At 45.5% G+C, this 14,237-nt stretch overlaps 1 protein-coding gene across 11 annotated transcripts in view; it reads left to right on the top strand.

Moving 5' to 3' along the window:
* LOC142785261 (rho GTPase-activating protein 190-like) overlaps positions 1-14,237 on the top strand; it is a 155,926-nt gene that overhangs the window by 11,031 nt on the left and 130,658 nt on the right. For all 11 annotated transcript variants that reach the window (XM_075883689.1, XM_075883692.1, XM_075883695.1 and 8 more), the window contains exon 2: positions 6,545-7,298. In XM_075883689.1, coding sequence (XP_075739804.1) covers positions 6,595-7,298 — 704 coding nt within the window. In that variant the 5' untranslated portion in view covers positions 6,545-6,594. The remainder of the gene's footprint in view (positions 1-6,544; positions 7,299-14,237) is intronic.

Consider the following 14,237-nt stretch of genomic DNA (forward strand, 5'->3'; position numbering starts at 1 on the left):
CGCGCACATGTCCCAACCACTTGCTGTTTAACAAACCCTACCCCAATATATATAGGACAAATATATGCGAGATCTGCCGTATTGAGGTTGGCACGTTAACTCACATGCTCTGGGATATTACCAAAAACCCGCAAGGTGCTATATCTGGAACCCTTCCACCACTGTGGGCCTCTGCCTTGCGCAGCCCCAGCCTCAATGACCAGCTCCAGGCCGTCCAGCAAGACCACGAGGCGGCAGTCAGGCAAGGCTTAGATGTCCCCACACGGGAGACCTAAGGTCCAGTTGGCAATAGCTCGGCCGGACTACCAATAAAGTTGATACAAACCAACTGGGTTATATAACTTGAATCACTTAAGCAAAGTGTATTTTATCTGCATTTATTAAAGGCGATAGTTTTTCTTGGGGACCTTCGAGGCAAAAGTTTTAATCTGTCTGTCTGTCTATACATTTGCCTGTTTGTCTGCCCTCAACAATACCTCAAACGGCACCAAACAATACCCCAAATGGCCGACCCCAACCGCAGCGTCCACCAATATTGCTCAAGATTCAGCATTCATACTTGTGCGACTGTCAATTAAAAAGCAATTATTGCACATATTTAAGGCACCATAACAACACGTCATTATTGTGTGGTGTGTCTTTTTACCAGAAAAGGCATGCTCAAGTAATTCTAAGGACCGTAGCATTTATCACGCTGCGCTGACAATGCAATGGTTGCACGAAAAGGCAAGTGTTTCCAACGCTTTGCTAAGACGACACAGTGGTGGCACCTGCCCGTCACCTTGTGTTCTACACCTTATCGCCTCCGAGATGTGTGCGCATGCCGCGCCCTTCGTTTTACAATATAACTGCCAGATAGCGCTCATGTCTCACGTGTGACTTGACTTGATGCACTCATTTGCCTCCAGAATACCATTTACCGATTTTTTTTGTGCAGAACATCAAATGAACATTTTGTTCACTCTCTCCAAATGCAAGACTATCGTCTTTCGGCGACATTTGTCACATACAAATACGGGGCCAATTTTTTTAGCAAGTGTTGCACAAATCACCACTCGAACTTTGTAGAACCCGCACGGTTGTTCTTTTGTGTTGTCAGTTCACATTTTTCACTTTTTCTGCGCTAGCCACCAAGTATTTGCATTACAATGGTGTAACATCTGAGGCATTGTATGAAGCAGCTGCCCATTTTGATTTCACTTCTGAAACTTTGTTTTTAGATTACTTGAAATCACTTGACCATACTGTTGGCTGTAGCAATGTTAATAGTGCTAAAACATTCCATTGACCCTAATAGGGCTAAAGAAAAAAAAAGCTAGATGTACTACCTGTTGGGCAAGAAAAATCAGGCTCTATCTTGAGGTAGCCTTTCTCCATTGTTGCAGAAAAAAAAAGAAAGAAAAGAAAGTGTTTATTACGTAAAATACTGAGTTTCACTGACATTATTAGACCCATATGCAATATAGTATATTGTTGAACAGTCATAAAAAAGCCTTGCAGGTATACATTATACAGATTTGGCAGTCATTTGAACTTGCAACTGAGGTCCATTGGAGACTTTGCCTTTAGAGCTGAACTGCTGCCGAAGTCTCGGCTTAAAGGGCCGGTCAATAGGCTCCGACTTTTTCTTTTACACCGCCCAAACAAGCTCTGTAATTCGTAGAGTAGACTGCAGCAATCACGTTTTCTGAATATTACAGAGCTGTGTGCCATGCACAGCCTCCATTTCGAAAAAAAATATCCGCGCTCCTTTTCTACGCCTGACCAATCTCCTTGCATGCGCAGTGACGACAACTTGGCGATCGGCGGTGTGACGCAGCACGTAGCTCGTCAATTGGTCTAAACCAGGTCTCAACAAACAACTGAAGTCAACGACAGTTCCTGTTCTTACCCACAGCTACGACAGAGCTATGCAATTATACGAGTTGCAAAACTCCCCATAAACTCCGTGCATCGAAATCGGGACACTTCACTGACCCAGTCTTTGGGAGTAAGGAGATTGTCGCGTCACCTGTTGAGAGGCGCACCCATTATTAAGCGCATTATTTGTGTGTTGTGTTGCTGCTCCCCAAAAAGTGAACGAACTCCAGAAAAATCAGGCCAGCTTCATGCGTGGATTTTGCAACGCAGTTTTGCTGCAAGTCGTCGGTTGCAAATCGAACGATTGGGCTGCGGAAAAGCATCGGCACTGGGTAAACTGAAAACAACCAGGCATCGGAGCAAGCGGAAGTGCGTTCCAACTGATAGAGTTGGCCGATGACGTCAATCCCTGACGTCTTGTCACATTGCTGAAATGGGCGGAGTCATGACGATGGGCCACGCCTTCCCCTTCCTCCAATGGAGGAGGGTGGCGAGGCCGTGCGAAAATTTGAAACCAGCTGAACGCGATGTTCTAGCCCCTGTCTCTTTCTTAATATAGCACATATTTGCAAAATTCTTGTGGCAGCATAATCACAAACTGAAAGTGCACGTATTTCTCTTCACGGCAATTTTTTAGCCTTGGGGTTGTTTACTGGCCCTTCGAAAATGTTCACTCAGCTGCGCATCATGCTCGTGTATGTACTCGTATTGCCCTATCATTCTTGTGGTCTTCTCAGATGGTCAGTCCTGTTCAATCTTCCTAGTCTTTTGTCTCGTCTTGCGTCATCGAGGCTTTTTATTTGGTTTTCCACAAAAGCCATTACGCAGGTGATCAGTACTTGTAATCAGATCATAGGCCAAAGTAGCACTGATTGTGGGCAGTGGTTCAGGAGTTCATTGTTCTGACACATTGCAGTAGTTATAGCGCTCGACTGCTGACCCGATGGTTAGGGGTTCGAATCCCGACTGCAGTGGCTGCGTTTTTGATTGAGGCAATGTTTAGTCCCGTGATTTAGGCTTAGCTAGATGTAAAGTGCCCCAGGTGGTAGAAATAGCCAGAGCCCTCCACTAGGGCATCTCTCATAATCATATCGTGGTTTTGGGACATTAAACCCTAGATAATATTAGGAGCTCATTGTTCTAGCGAACAGTGTTGTTTTCTCGCTGAGGCAATCAAAAGTGATTCAAAATGCACAACCCTGCGCAAATAATATCTACATGCTCACTGTAACGAGACTTGACACAATTGAGTGTTGTCATGGTCTTGAATTGAAGAGATGATGAAGAGTAAAATTCTGAATCCTGTTAGGAAATTACACATCAGAAAAATCACGGAAAAGCTACCATTTATATGAGAGGAAGCAGTCAGTGAGAAACGCATGGACCAGATGATAGGGGGTACTGCCATCTTAGAAGTTTTCATCCAACCTACAGTGTTAGCCATGCTCGTCACATGAGGGCAATCACAAGTTGGTTGACCAGGGCCAGTATCTTGTGATTTTCTTAAAAGCAAATGTTCTTCACGGGTGCGGTTTGTTTAAGCTCAGACGGATCTCCTGAACAAGGGCCCTACGTGCGAGCCTCGACCGATCGTGCGCGGAGGAATGTTTGCTGTTTTGTAGTATGGCCACTGGGCAGATGCTGACTCAGGCCAGCTTCCAGCTCTGCGTACTTGTCGGTCCCTGATTTCCAAAGTCTCCTGATTGTCTCCTGATTTCGGGCAAATTGATCAGCTTACTAACCTACCTTGATCGGTGGCTTTGCTCGTGTCCTCGTTGTCGCAATGTGATGCTCTTATGTTTAGCAAAAGTCATTCAGTATTAGTTACTATTTTGTTCCAGCTGATGGTACCTACCTTCATCAGTGGCTTTGCTCGTGTCCTCGTTGCACTGTGATGCTCTTATGTGTAGCAAAAGTCATTCAGTATTAGTTCCTATTTTGTTCCAGCTGATGGTGAATTCAATTCCACAACAAGTTCTATACGTAGGCATGCATGTTGTCTGCTAGTAGAGTCACACGACCTACCAGTCACTGCCCAATGTCTGATCTTAGTTTTCGCATACTTAGTAATGCAGTGTTTCATAATATTGCTTGACTGGGTTTTATTTATTTATTTGTTTGACAATACTGCTGACTTATAGTGCAATTGTTGCACAGTGGGTTATAATGTTGAACAATACAATTGAACATGTTAAGCCAAAACAGTGCCATGAAATGTATGAAAGCAAGACAAAGCAAAAAACATAAGCAGAACTCGCTTAAGGAAAAACAAGGAAAAACATAAGGGAAAAGGCATAAAATACAAAGCAAGAAACTTTGGATAATCATCTGATTAGCAGCGATTGCTATTGTTATGCCTGTCAACACGCGTACTGAGCTAATCTAACCTTCTAAGAATGAAGCAAGGCAAGTGTGGTCAAGTAACTCCCCTACTCCTCCCTCTGTGTTTTTTTTTTTTTTTTTGAAAGGTGCCTGCCACGGTGGTCTAGTGGCTGAGGCACTCTGCTGCTGACCCGGAAGTCGCGGGATCGAATCGCAGCTGCAGTGGCCGCATTTTCAGTGGAGGCGAAAGTGCTTGAGGCCCGTGGACTCAGATTTAGGAACATTTTAAAGAAACCAAGGTGGTTGAAATTTCCGGAGGCGTCCCCTATGGTGTCTCTCATAATCTTATGGTGGTTTCGGGATGTTAAACCCCAACAATTATAATTATTAACCATTTTTAACAGCAATGCTATTTGTGCTAAGAGAGAAACTCTGTTAAACATGACCAAAAACTATCATATTAATGAACTTTTTCCCCCTGTCTAATTGCTTTCCCCCTTCTAATAATAACTTGGGTGTCGCGCCCTCTCTTCATCCTCTCCTTCACTCTCTGCTTTCTTAAAAGAACACGCCCCGCCGTGGTGGCCTAGTGGCTAAGGTACTCGGCTGCTGACCCGCAGGTCGTGGGTTCAAATCCCGGCTGCGGCGGCTGCATTTCCGATGGAGGCGGAAATGTTGTAGGCCCGTGTGCTCAGATTTGGGTGCACGTTAAAGAACCCCAGGTGGTCGAAATTTCTGGAGCCCTCCACTACGGTGTCTCTCATAATCATATGGTGGTTTTAGGACCTTAAACCCCACAAATCAATCATTCTTCAAAGAACACATTCGCTGATTCATCCAACAGGGGATGCAGGAATTTGGATGGATGACAGAAGGAGTATAGAGAGGAAGAGAGGAGAAGGTAAAAAAAAATAGATGATGAAAAATACAGGGAAAGAAATAGACTGAAAGAGAAAGAGATAGAAAAAGTGATTAATAAAAAAAGATAGAAAACTTAGGGCAAGACAGAAAGAGAAAAAAAAAGAATCAGAGAAACAGAAAGAGATAGAGAAAGAAAAAGTAGAAACAAGCTGAGAAAAAAAATACATGAAGAAAAAGACAAAAAAAATTGGTCCCGTATCTGCATGTTACACCACAAATGTCGTCAAAAGACGATAGTCTTGCGTCTGGAGAGAGTGAAAAAAACGTTTATTTGATGTTCTGCGCAAGAAAATTGGTGAATGCTATTCTGGAGGCGCTGCGTTAGAGTGCCTCTAGCGTGAAGCGGAGGCGAACGAGCGCATCAAGTCACGTCACATGTGAGACATGAGCGCTATCTGGCAGTTACCCTGGAATACGGGGCACGTGCCGTGCGTGCCCGTCTCTGAGGTGATAAGGTGTAGAGTGCAAGGCGACGGTTAGGTGCCACCACCGTGTCGTCTTAGCAAAGAGTTGGAAAGACTTGCCGTTTCGTGCAAGCGTTGCATGGCCAGCGCAGCATTATATAAAGGCTACGATCCTTAAGATTACCTATGTATGCCTTTTCTAGTAAAAAAATACTCATATATAATATTGACAAGTTGTTATGGTGCCTCAGATATGCGCAATAATAGCTTTTTAATTGACAATCGCACAAGTATGAACGCTGAACCTTGAGCAATCTCTGCGGATGGGGTCAGCGGTTTGGAGTATCGTTTGGTCGCTTTAATTCCATTTAGGGTACCCTTAAGGGTGGACAGACAAATGTACAGACAGACAGACCGACACAGACCAAAATTTTTTTGTCGAAGGTGCCCAAGAAAGACTATCGTCCTTAAAAAAAAAACAAAAGAAAGAAGGAAGGCTGGCCAGCTCTGCTGTTCTTTCTTGCTTGGCTCCACTAGTGTGAATCTGCCTTAATTTTTTTACACTATTGCACCAACATAACATGCAATTGTCCATATCATTTGATGTTGCTGTGAGGATATGAGGCTGGTAAGAGCTTCTGACAGAAATGCGGGGCAGTGTTGATTCCTGTTGCAGCTTAGTCGTCATTGAGTTGCAATTTGGAATGAGAATAGATGCTGATGTAAGGCTTTGGTAGAAAGTGTAGCCTATATCAAAGTAGCTGTCAGACAGAACTTAGAGACGGTTTGTTTGCCCACCCTTGCCTTTTTTTTTAATGTTTATGTTGACTGACATTTAAAGTACTGTAAATTACTTCATTCTTCACTTCTGGTGCCACTTCATACAGCAACACACAATGCTTAAACTGAGTGTAAACAGCGCTAGCTAGTTATACATGGTGTTAAAGGTTGAGTGCTTTGAAATGCATTTAAGAGTTGAAAGGATGAGTCCATTAAAAGAAAAGGCCTTATTGAGTACGCCTTGGCACTCATTGCAGGTGGCCTGGTGGAGTCCGGTGGGGGTCCTGGCTGAGGGGCGCGGGGGCGCATGACGAGCCGGCGGCAGCCGGGGGGCCTTCCCTCGGCTTCGGAGGCGGCCCCCCGGTCGCTGTGCGTGGCCGTGGTGGGCCTGAGCGGCACCGAGCGCGACAAGGGCCCCACGGGCGTGGGCAAGTCGTGCCTCTGCAACCGTTTTGTGCGGCCCCGCGCCGACGACTACCACACGGACCACATCTCGGTGCTGAGCCAGACGGACTTTGGGGGCCGTGTGGTCAACAACGACCACTTCCTGTACTGGGGCGAGGCAAGGCGGCCCTCGGCCGATGGCGCGGGCGACAATGTGCCCGAGCTGAGCGTGCACGTGGTGGAGCAAACAGAGTTCATCGACGACTCGTCCTTCCAGCCGTTCCGCAGCGGCAAGACGGAGACGTACCTGAAGCGGTGTGCGGCCCTGCGCCTCTGCTCGGCCGAGAAACTCATGTATGTGTGCAAGAGCCAGCTGGGCATTGAGAAGGAGTTTGAGCAGCGGCTCATGCCCGAGGGGCGACTCAACGTGGACGGCTTTGTGTGCGTGTATGACGTGAGCCATGTGCCGGGACGGCCGGCCGACAAGCAGGCCGAGTTTGTGGCTGCCCTGCTGCAGACGCTGGTGCGCACGCGAAAACCCGTCGTACTGGCCGCCACCAAGACGGATGAGGCCTGCGACATGCACCTACGCGAGGCAGAGCGCCTCGTGGCTCGCAAGGAGCTTAGGTGAGTGCTATGTCATCTTTGCATACTCTGCACTTCGTGTATCAGGCTTTGTCAGTTTGCTTAAGCGAACAATTTCGTTTCATGTTTTCTTGTCCTATGGTAGATCCAGAAAGAGGAATGAACAGCTATCGGCTTGTAGCACAAAGCCACAAGGAAATCCATTCAAATTTCTTGAAACGAAAGTTCCTTGCCTGAAAATTCATTCTGGTCTGAGATATAATCCAGTACTATTGCCTTTCCGCTGCAGTTTCTCTAGCAATGGAGTCAATCAGGAAGCTAACTGTTTGCAGCATGACATTGCTAGATTCCGCTGAACAGATTTGTAGTAAACTAGGCTAAGTTTTACAGGTGTTCTTGTTAGAAGCCCATTCCATCGCTTGAGATAACACAAGTGTAAGAGCAGTCTACTGCCGTTCATTATGGGCACTGGCTGAAACTACTGTCAAATGCATTTAAAAATTGATGTTATGCCCCATAGATACTCAGTGATGCTACAGTTACGTGGTTAGAAGGGATCAACTGTAAGTCATTGCAACTTAATAAAACTTTTTGTTAGGCTAGTTGGTCTTACTGAAATACAAAGGGATGCATACCATCGAGGAAGAAAATTAAGGACAGAACAGAAAGGGCATCACTCACAACTTTATCCTTGGAAAATCGGCAGTGTATATAACTGTAGCAACCATATAACTGTAGCAACCACACGCTAGTAAAAAAACTTGTAATAATATTGATAACAAAAAAAAATGACAAAAACGCGACTAAATAAAAAAAAGATTCGAAGAAGTTTTATCGCATCAATAATGAGCCAGCGAAGTGAATAGCACAATTGATTGTGCAATAGAGAATGCTTGATAGTCTAAAATTATGGGACATACAGCATGCAAACAATGAGACATAAACTTGGCTGCTGTTCATAGCTGTATGAACTGGGTGTTTCTGATAGTCAGTTGTCATTAAATTTCTCTGTAACTATAGTCTATAATGGTGGAGATACCAGTCACATTGTCAATCGCAAGCTATTTAAGTGCTGCGGTACAGTACAGCAGATTCCCAGTAAATGGAAATCTGTGAAACAAAATTGCTACTTGAATTGAACCAACCGTTTCTGATATGATTGGTTTAGTACTAGTACGCTTTACCCCAGTTCATATCTCAGTAAACGAAACTCCTGTAAATGGTGCATATTCTCCTATTCCCTTCAGGTTTCATTTAACAAGTGTCTACTGAACTATCATTGTTAATATTTGTTTAATATTTGTTAATCTCTTGATAGTTTTATAGCAAATTATCGTAATACCATTCATATATTCATATTCATAGCTGTCACTAGTTTTAGCCTAGTATCAACCTTACTAATGGTCAGTTTATTGTTCGTTTTGCGTTGGTATTTCTAAACTAGAGCACCGGTAGTTTTGGAGGTATGCAAGCTCAGTTCCGCTGCTGTTCGTGCAGAGGTGTTTACAGTTCCCACCCACATTTGATGACATTTCATTGCTCTTTAAGCTGCGTTGAAATTATTCTGGAATGAGTGTATTTCAGCAAACATCATTTCGCTGCATTTGGGAGTAAGTACTCTCTTGTGAAGCATATAGTTCAGGATGCCAACATTACGGCAAACAATAAATTTGATTGATTTAGTGTGCCTTGTCTTCTCGTTGTAAAGATGCTTTGTGAAAACTGGATAGCCATACTTTGTTCAGACGTGCTCTAAGCAGCACTATTTATAGAACCAAATTTTTAGCGACTTGTGTTGTGGTCACAACTTAACTCCTTTCTGAGTATAGCAGGTCATTTTGTAGGCTGAGCTCCTGCAATGGCTGTGGCATTTTGAACTGAGAATAAATTGGTAGTTTCAATGCCTGGTTTTAGCCGTCACATTTGGTAGCGGAACAATGAAAAACAAACAAGAAAAACACTTATACATTTGCTCGAATTGTGTGTTAAAAAATTGTAGTCTCAAATTTAATAAGGGGCTTCATAATGAACTCTTCCATAGCCTGCGCAGTCATTTGTGTCATAAAGCTGTGTGAATAGGTGAATCTATGTTCACAATTCATTTTGATGAAAATTGCAGGGCTTGTTGCGGGCCTTTTCTTGAAGACGAGCATGCTTTTTTGTCTATTCACACTTGTGGGGTCTCGACGAGGTGAACGCGCGCATCGCCACCACCAAGCTCTTGGAGTGAACGGACACAGTTGACGCGGTCGGTACAAAGCACACAACATACATACATTTATTAACTAATTTAGACGACGATATCGTCCGCTGAATGATACACCAATTTCAATTAACACGCTACCATACAAACAACATAACGCAATGACACACTAAACACACAATAACATGACAAACACACACTAACACACCCAACACACTAACACATACCCAAGGCGGCGTCGCCTGACTTTCCATGCGGGACCCCGGCGCGAAGCCCGCGGTGCCGAGCACCGGGGACCCGCGCTACAAACAACCATTCGCGGCAGCCGCCACGCGCAGAAGAGACTCGCTCAACGCTCGCCCGCCACCAAGGCCTGCCTTCCGCCAGGGGTCACCACCGGCGCTACCACTCTACCAACAGTGGTACTCAAAGCGAACACAACGCCATCTATCGCCCGGCGGTGGTCACCACCTAAATAAAGCCTTGGGGCGAGACACTTGCGCCACACGGCGCAGACAACTTTACAGGGGGGGGGGGGTGTCAGCGCCCCCACACACTTAATGCAAGAAAGACAAAGTTTATGAAGGAGAATACTGCATATCGTCTGCATGTGGGAAAGCTTCCTTTAGCGAGGTTTTAATTTAACTAAATTGGAGCTATTTGTCTTTCTCATTGCCTTGTTTGGATGCGATGTCTTTGTCTGGTCACTACAAAGTTCGTTCTGTCAACTAACTCGGCCACGGACCCGAGCTAACGGGGGAGTTTCTACTCCCTCCCACGCCTAGCCGTGCGTGGCTTTGCCGTGTCCGGGGAAAAGGGGATCCTGGGGGTTGAGCCGACGCTGGGTGATTGGACCGTTAAGGCCCCCCCGGCAGAGGCAACACACCCCTTTGGCCCTGGCTTCTTGTAGACGGCACCCCTGGGCTGACCCACCCAGGGGAAATCGGCAGTCGCCTTTTCCTATCTCTCTCTTCCTACATCTTAGTCTTTTCTCGTCTTCAAATCTGTCCTGTCTTCTCCCTTCCATTTACTTCCGATTTTTTCTGGCGGCAAGGGTTAACCCTGTGTGGCTATCCTACCTTGGATACACCATATTCGGTTATAGTGGTGGTGTACAGCTGGCATCTGCAGGTCCTGTGCTTACAGACCCTGCAGCGTCCCCTTGTAGGACTCCATGGTGGGTGGCTGGCGCTGCTGCCGAAAATAAACCTTTTCTTATGGCTTGTTCCTTCCCCCCACTTCCTGATCGCCCTCAGAAAAGAGGGCGCACCGATGAAGTATTCCAGTTTTTTGGTCACCAGAGAGTATCTTTTCCCCGATTCCACGTTATCCACGCTGACACACCCGGCAAACCAGTGAGAACTATTTCACCTTTTCTTGTTTCGAAGTCTTTGACAGAAATCTTTGGCCCAGGATATAAAGCATCGAGAATGGCAAGTGGTGACCTCCTGTTGGAGCTCCGCGACCAGAAACAGTATGAAAAATTGTCTAATCTAGTGAAATTTGGAGATACCAAATTAATAGTAACCCCACACCGAACCATGAACACCACCCGTGGCGTTGTTTCAGATGACGACCTGTTAGGGCTGACGGAGGCTGAACTCCTGGAGGGTTTTAGCGAACAGAATGTCATCAATGTGAAACGAATTAGGATAAGGCGCAATGGCAAAGAAATCCAGACTAAGCACTTAATACTTACTTTCAATTCAAGTGTACTGCCCGACTCCGTTGAGGCAGGGTACATCAAGCTTTGAGTGAGGCCATATATACCGAACCCTCTCAGATGTTTTAAATGCCAGCGGTTCGGCCACAGTTCTCAGAACTGCCGAGGCCGCCTAACTTGTGTGAAATGCAGTGCTGATGAACACACATCTGATGCTTGTAAAAACTCTCCTCACTGTGTGAACTGTAACGGGGAGCATGCCGCATACTCACGGTCATGCCCCAGCTGGAAAAAAAAAAGGAAATTGTCACGATTAAAGTAAAACAAAACATTTCATTTAGGGAGGCACGAAGGCAGGTGTCCTACCTGCCAGAAACCAGCTTTGCCGAAGTGGCGCGTCAGGGGGCAGCGCCACGACGGCCCCCGGCGCCTGTCTGGCACACGTGTAGTGAGCCAGCGGTGACGCCATCCGCCCCCACGGCGGTTGCAGCCAGTGCTGCTCCGCCATCGAAGAAGGACCCACCAACCTCCGGGCTGGGGGCCGCGAAGGCCTTTTCTTTAGAGGCGAGGCCCTCAAAACAACCGCAGCGCTCGCAAGAGCGCTTGTCCAGTGCCTCGCTAGAGGCAATGGACACAACTTCGAGCGTGAGGGCGCAGCAAGCGCCTAAGGATCGGCGCGACTCCGTCGACCGATCCAAAAAAAAAAAATCTCGTGTCACGGCCCCTGGAAAGGGTCCGTGAGCTAATTTTCTATCCTTGAGCACACAGCACAAAACACATCTAAAATGGACACGCAGATTTTACAGTGGAATGTGAGAGGACTTCTCCATAACCTCGATGATATTAGAGAACTCCTTAATAAACATACTCCAAAGGTGCTGTGTGTTCAGGAAACACATCTTAAGTCCACACAAACAAATTTTCTAAAGCAATATGCTATCTTCCGCAAAGACCGTGACGACGCTGCCGCCTCGTCGGGTGGTGTCGCTATAATAGTTGATAAAGGTGTTGCCTGTAAGCAATTAAACCTCCGAACTTCTCTTGAGGCAGTTGCTGTCCGAGCAGTGCTGTTCGGGAAGCTACTAACAATTACTTCTATTTACATTCCTCCGTGCTATCAACTTTCAAAGACAGAATTTCAAAGCTTCATTGATGAACTTCCTCCGCCATATATAGTCGTTGGTGATCTAAATGCACATAATCCTTTATGGGGCGACTCTCGTTTGGATGCACGAGGACGCCTAATAGAACACTTTTTGTTTTCGTCAGGTGCATGTTTACTTAACAAAAAAGAATCAACATATTATAGCACTACGCACAACACATACTCTTCTATAGACCTGAGTATTGTCTCGAGTACACTAATTCCTTATCTGGAGGGGTCTGTTCTCAAGAACCCCTTTGGGAGTGACCACTTCCCGATAATGTTAAAGTTAACAAAAGAAGATACATGCTCGCCTGACTTTCCTCGCTGGAACACCAAGTCAGCCAACTGGGAACTGTTTCGAGAAATTACATTTTTAGACGGAGATGAGATTGCTGATTTTAATATAGACGATGCTGTAGCATTCCTAACAGGTTTTATTATTGACGCTGCAGTGAAATGTATCAAGCAAACCAACGGAATGACCAATAAACGTCGCATTCCATGGTAGAACGACGATTGTCGGAAAGCGCGCAATAGACAAAATAAAGCTTGGAGACTACTCCGAAATTACCCAACAGCTGAAAACCTCAACAATTTCAAACAGGTTAAGTCCCAAGCCAGAAGAACGCGTCGTCTTGCAAAGAAAGAAAGTTGGAATAGGTACATCTCCGGTATAAATTCTTACTCCGACGAAACGAAGGTTTGGAATAGGGTAAACAAGTTAATGGGTCGGGAGACACCCCCCCAACCTTTGGTAAGTAGCCAAGGGGAGAGCCTGGAGGAGCAGGCGGACTGCCTAGGCGAACACTTTGAATACGTCTCAAGTGCATCAAACTATACAGAAACGTTCTTAAAATTCAAAGAACGCGAAGAGCGACAGCCCCTTAAATGTAAACGTCCATCCAGTGAGTCTTACAACTGCCCATTTACATTACCTGAACTTAAGGCATCTCTTGCGTGCTGCAACAACTCAGCGCCAGGTGTTGATCGTATAACATACGAAATGGTCAAGTACCTTCACCCCGAAGCACTAAAAACACTCCTAACTCTCTTCAATAACATGTGGGCAGCTGGGTATATTCCATTGTCATGGAAAGAAGCTATAGTCATCCCAGTACTTAAACAAGGCAAAGATCCGTCTTTGGCCACCAGCTACAGGCCAATAGCGCTAACAAGCTGTCTATGCAAACTATATGAGAAAATGATAAACCGGCGCTTAATCCACTTTTTAGAAAGTAACAGTATACTAGACCCCCTTCAGTGTGGTTTCAGAGAGGGGAGGTCGACAACAGACCACCTTGTTCGCATAGAGACATACATCAGAGATGCATTTATTCATAGGCAGTTTGTACTTTCGGTATTCCTAGACTTAGAGAAGGCGTATGACACCACATGGCGATTTGGGATTCTCCGCGATCTTGTCACCATGGGCATCCGTGGGAACATGCTAAACACAATTAAAAGTTACCTGTCTAACCGAACCTTTCTCGTAAAAGTGGGAAATGCTCTCTCTAGAACTTTTACCCAAGAGACTGGTGTTCCGCAAAAGGGTGTGCTTAGTTGCACACTCTTTATTGTAAAAATGAACTCCCTGCAGTCAGTCATTCCAAGTGCGATGTTTTATTCCGTGTATGTTGATGATGTGCAGATGAGTTTCAAATCATGCAATATGTCTGTCTGCGAACGACAAGTGCAGCTTGGAATGAATAAATTCTCTAAATGGGCGGATGAAAACGGTTTTAAAATAAACACGAAGAAAAGTACTTACATACTTTTCTCCAACAAACGAGGGTTAATGCCACAACCAAATGTTGCGATCAAGGGAGACCAACTCTCTGTAAGCAGCGAGCATAAATTCCTGGGAACCACTTTAGATTCTAAACTTACGTTTATTCCCCATATAAAATATGTCAAAATGAAATGTTTGAAAGCGATGAACGTCCTAAAACTCGTCACGTACAACATGGG

Source organism: Rhipicephalus microplus, unplaced genomic scaffold (genome assembly GCF_043290135.1).
Source record: "Rhipicephalus microplus isolate Deutch F79 unplaced genomic scaffold, USDA_Rmic scaffold_20, whole genome shotgun sequence".
NCBI classification, from domain to species: Eukaryota; Metazoa; Arthropoda; class Arachnida; order Ixodida; family Ixodidae; genus Rhipicephalus; species Rhipicephalus microplus.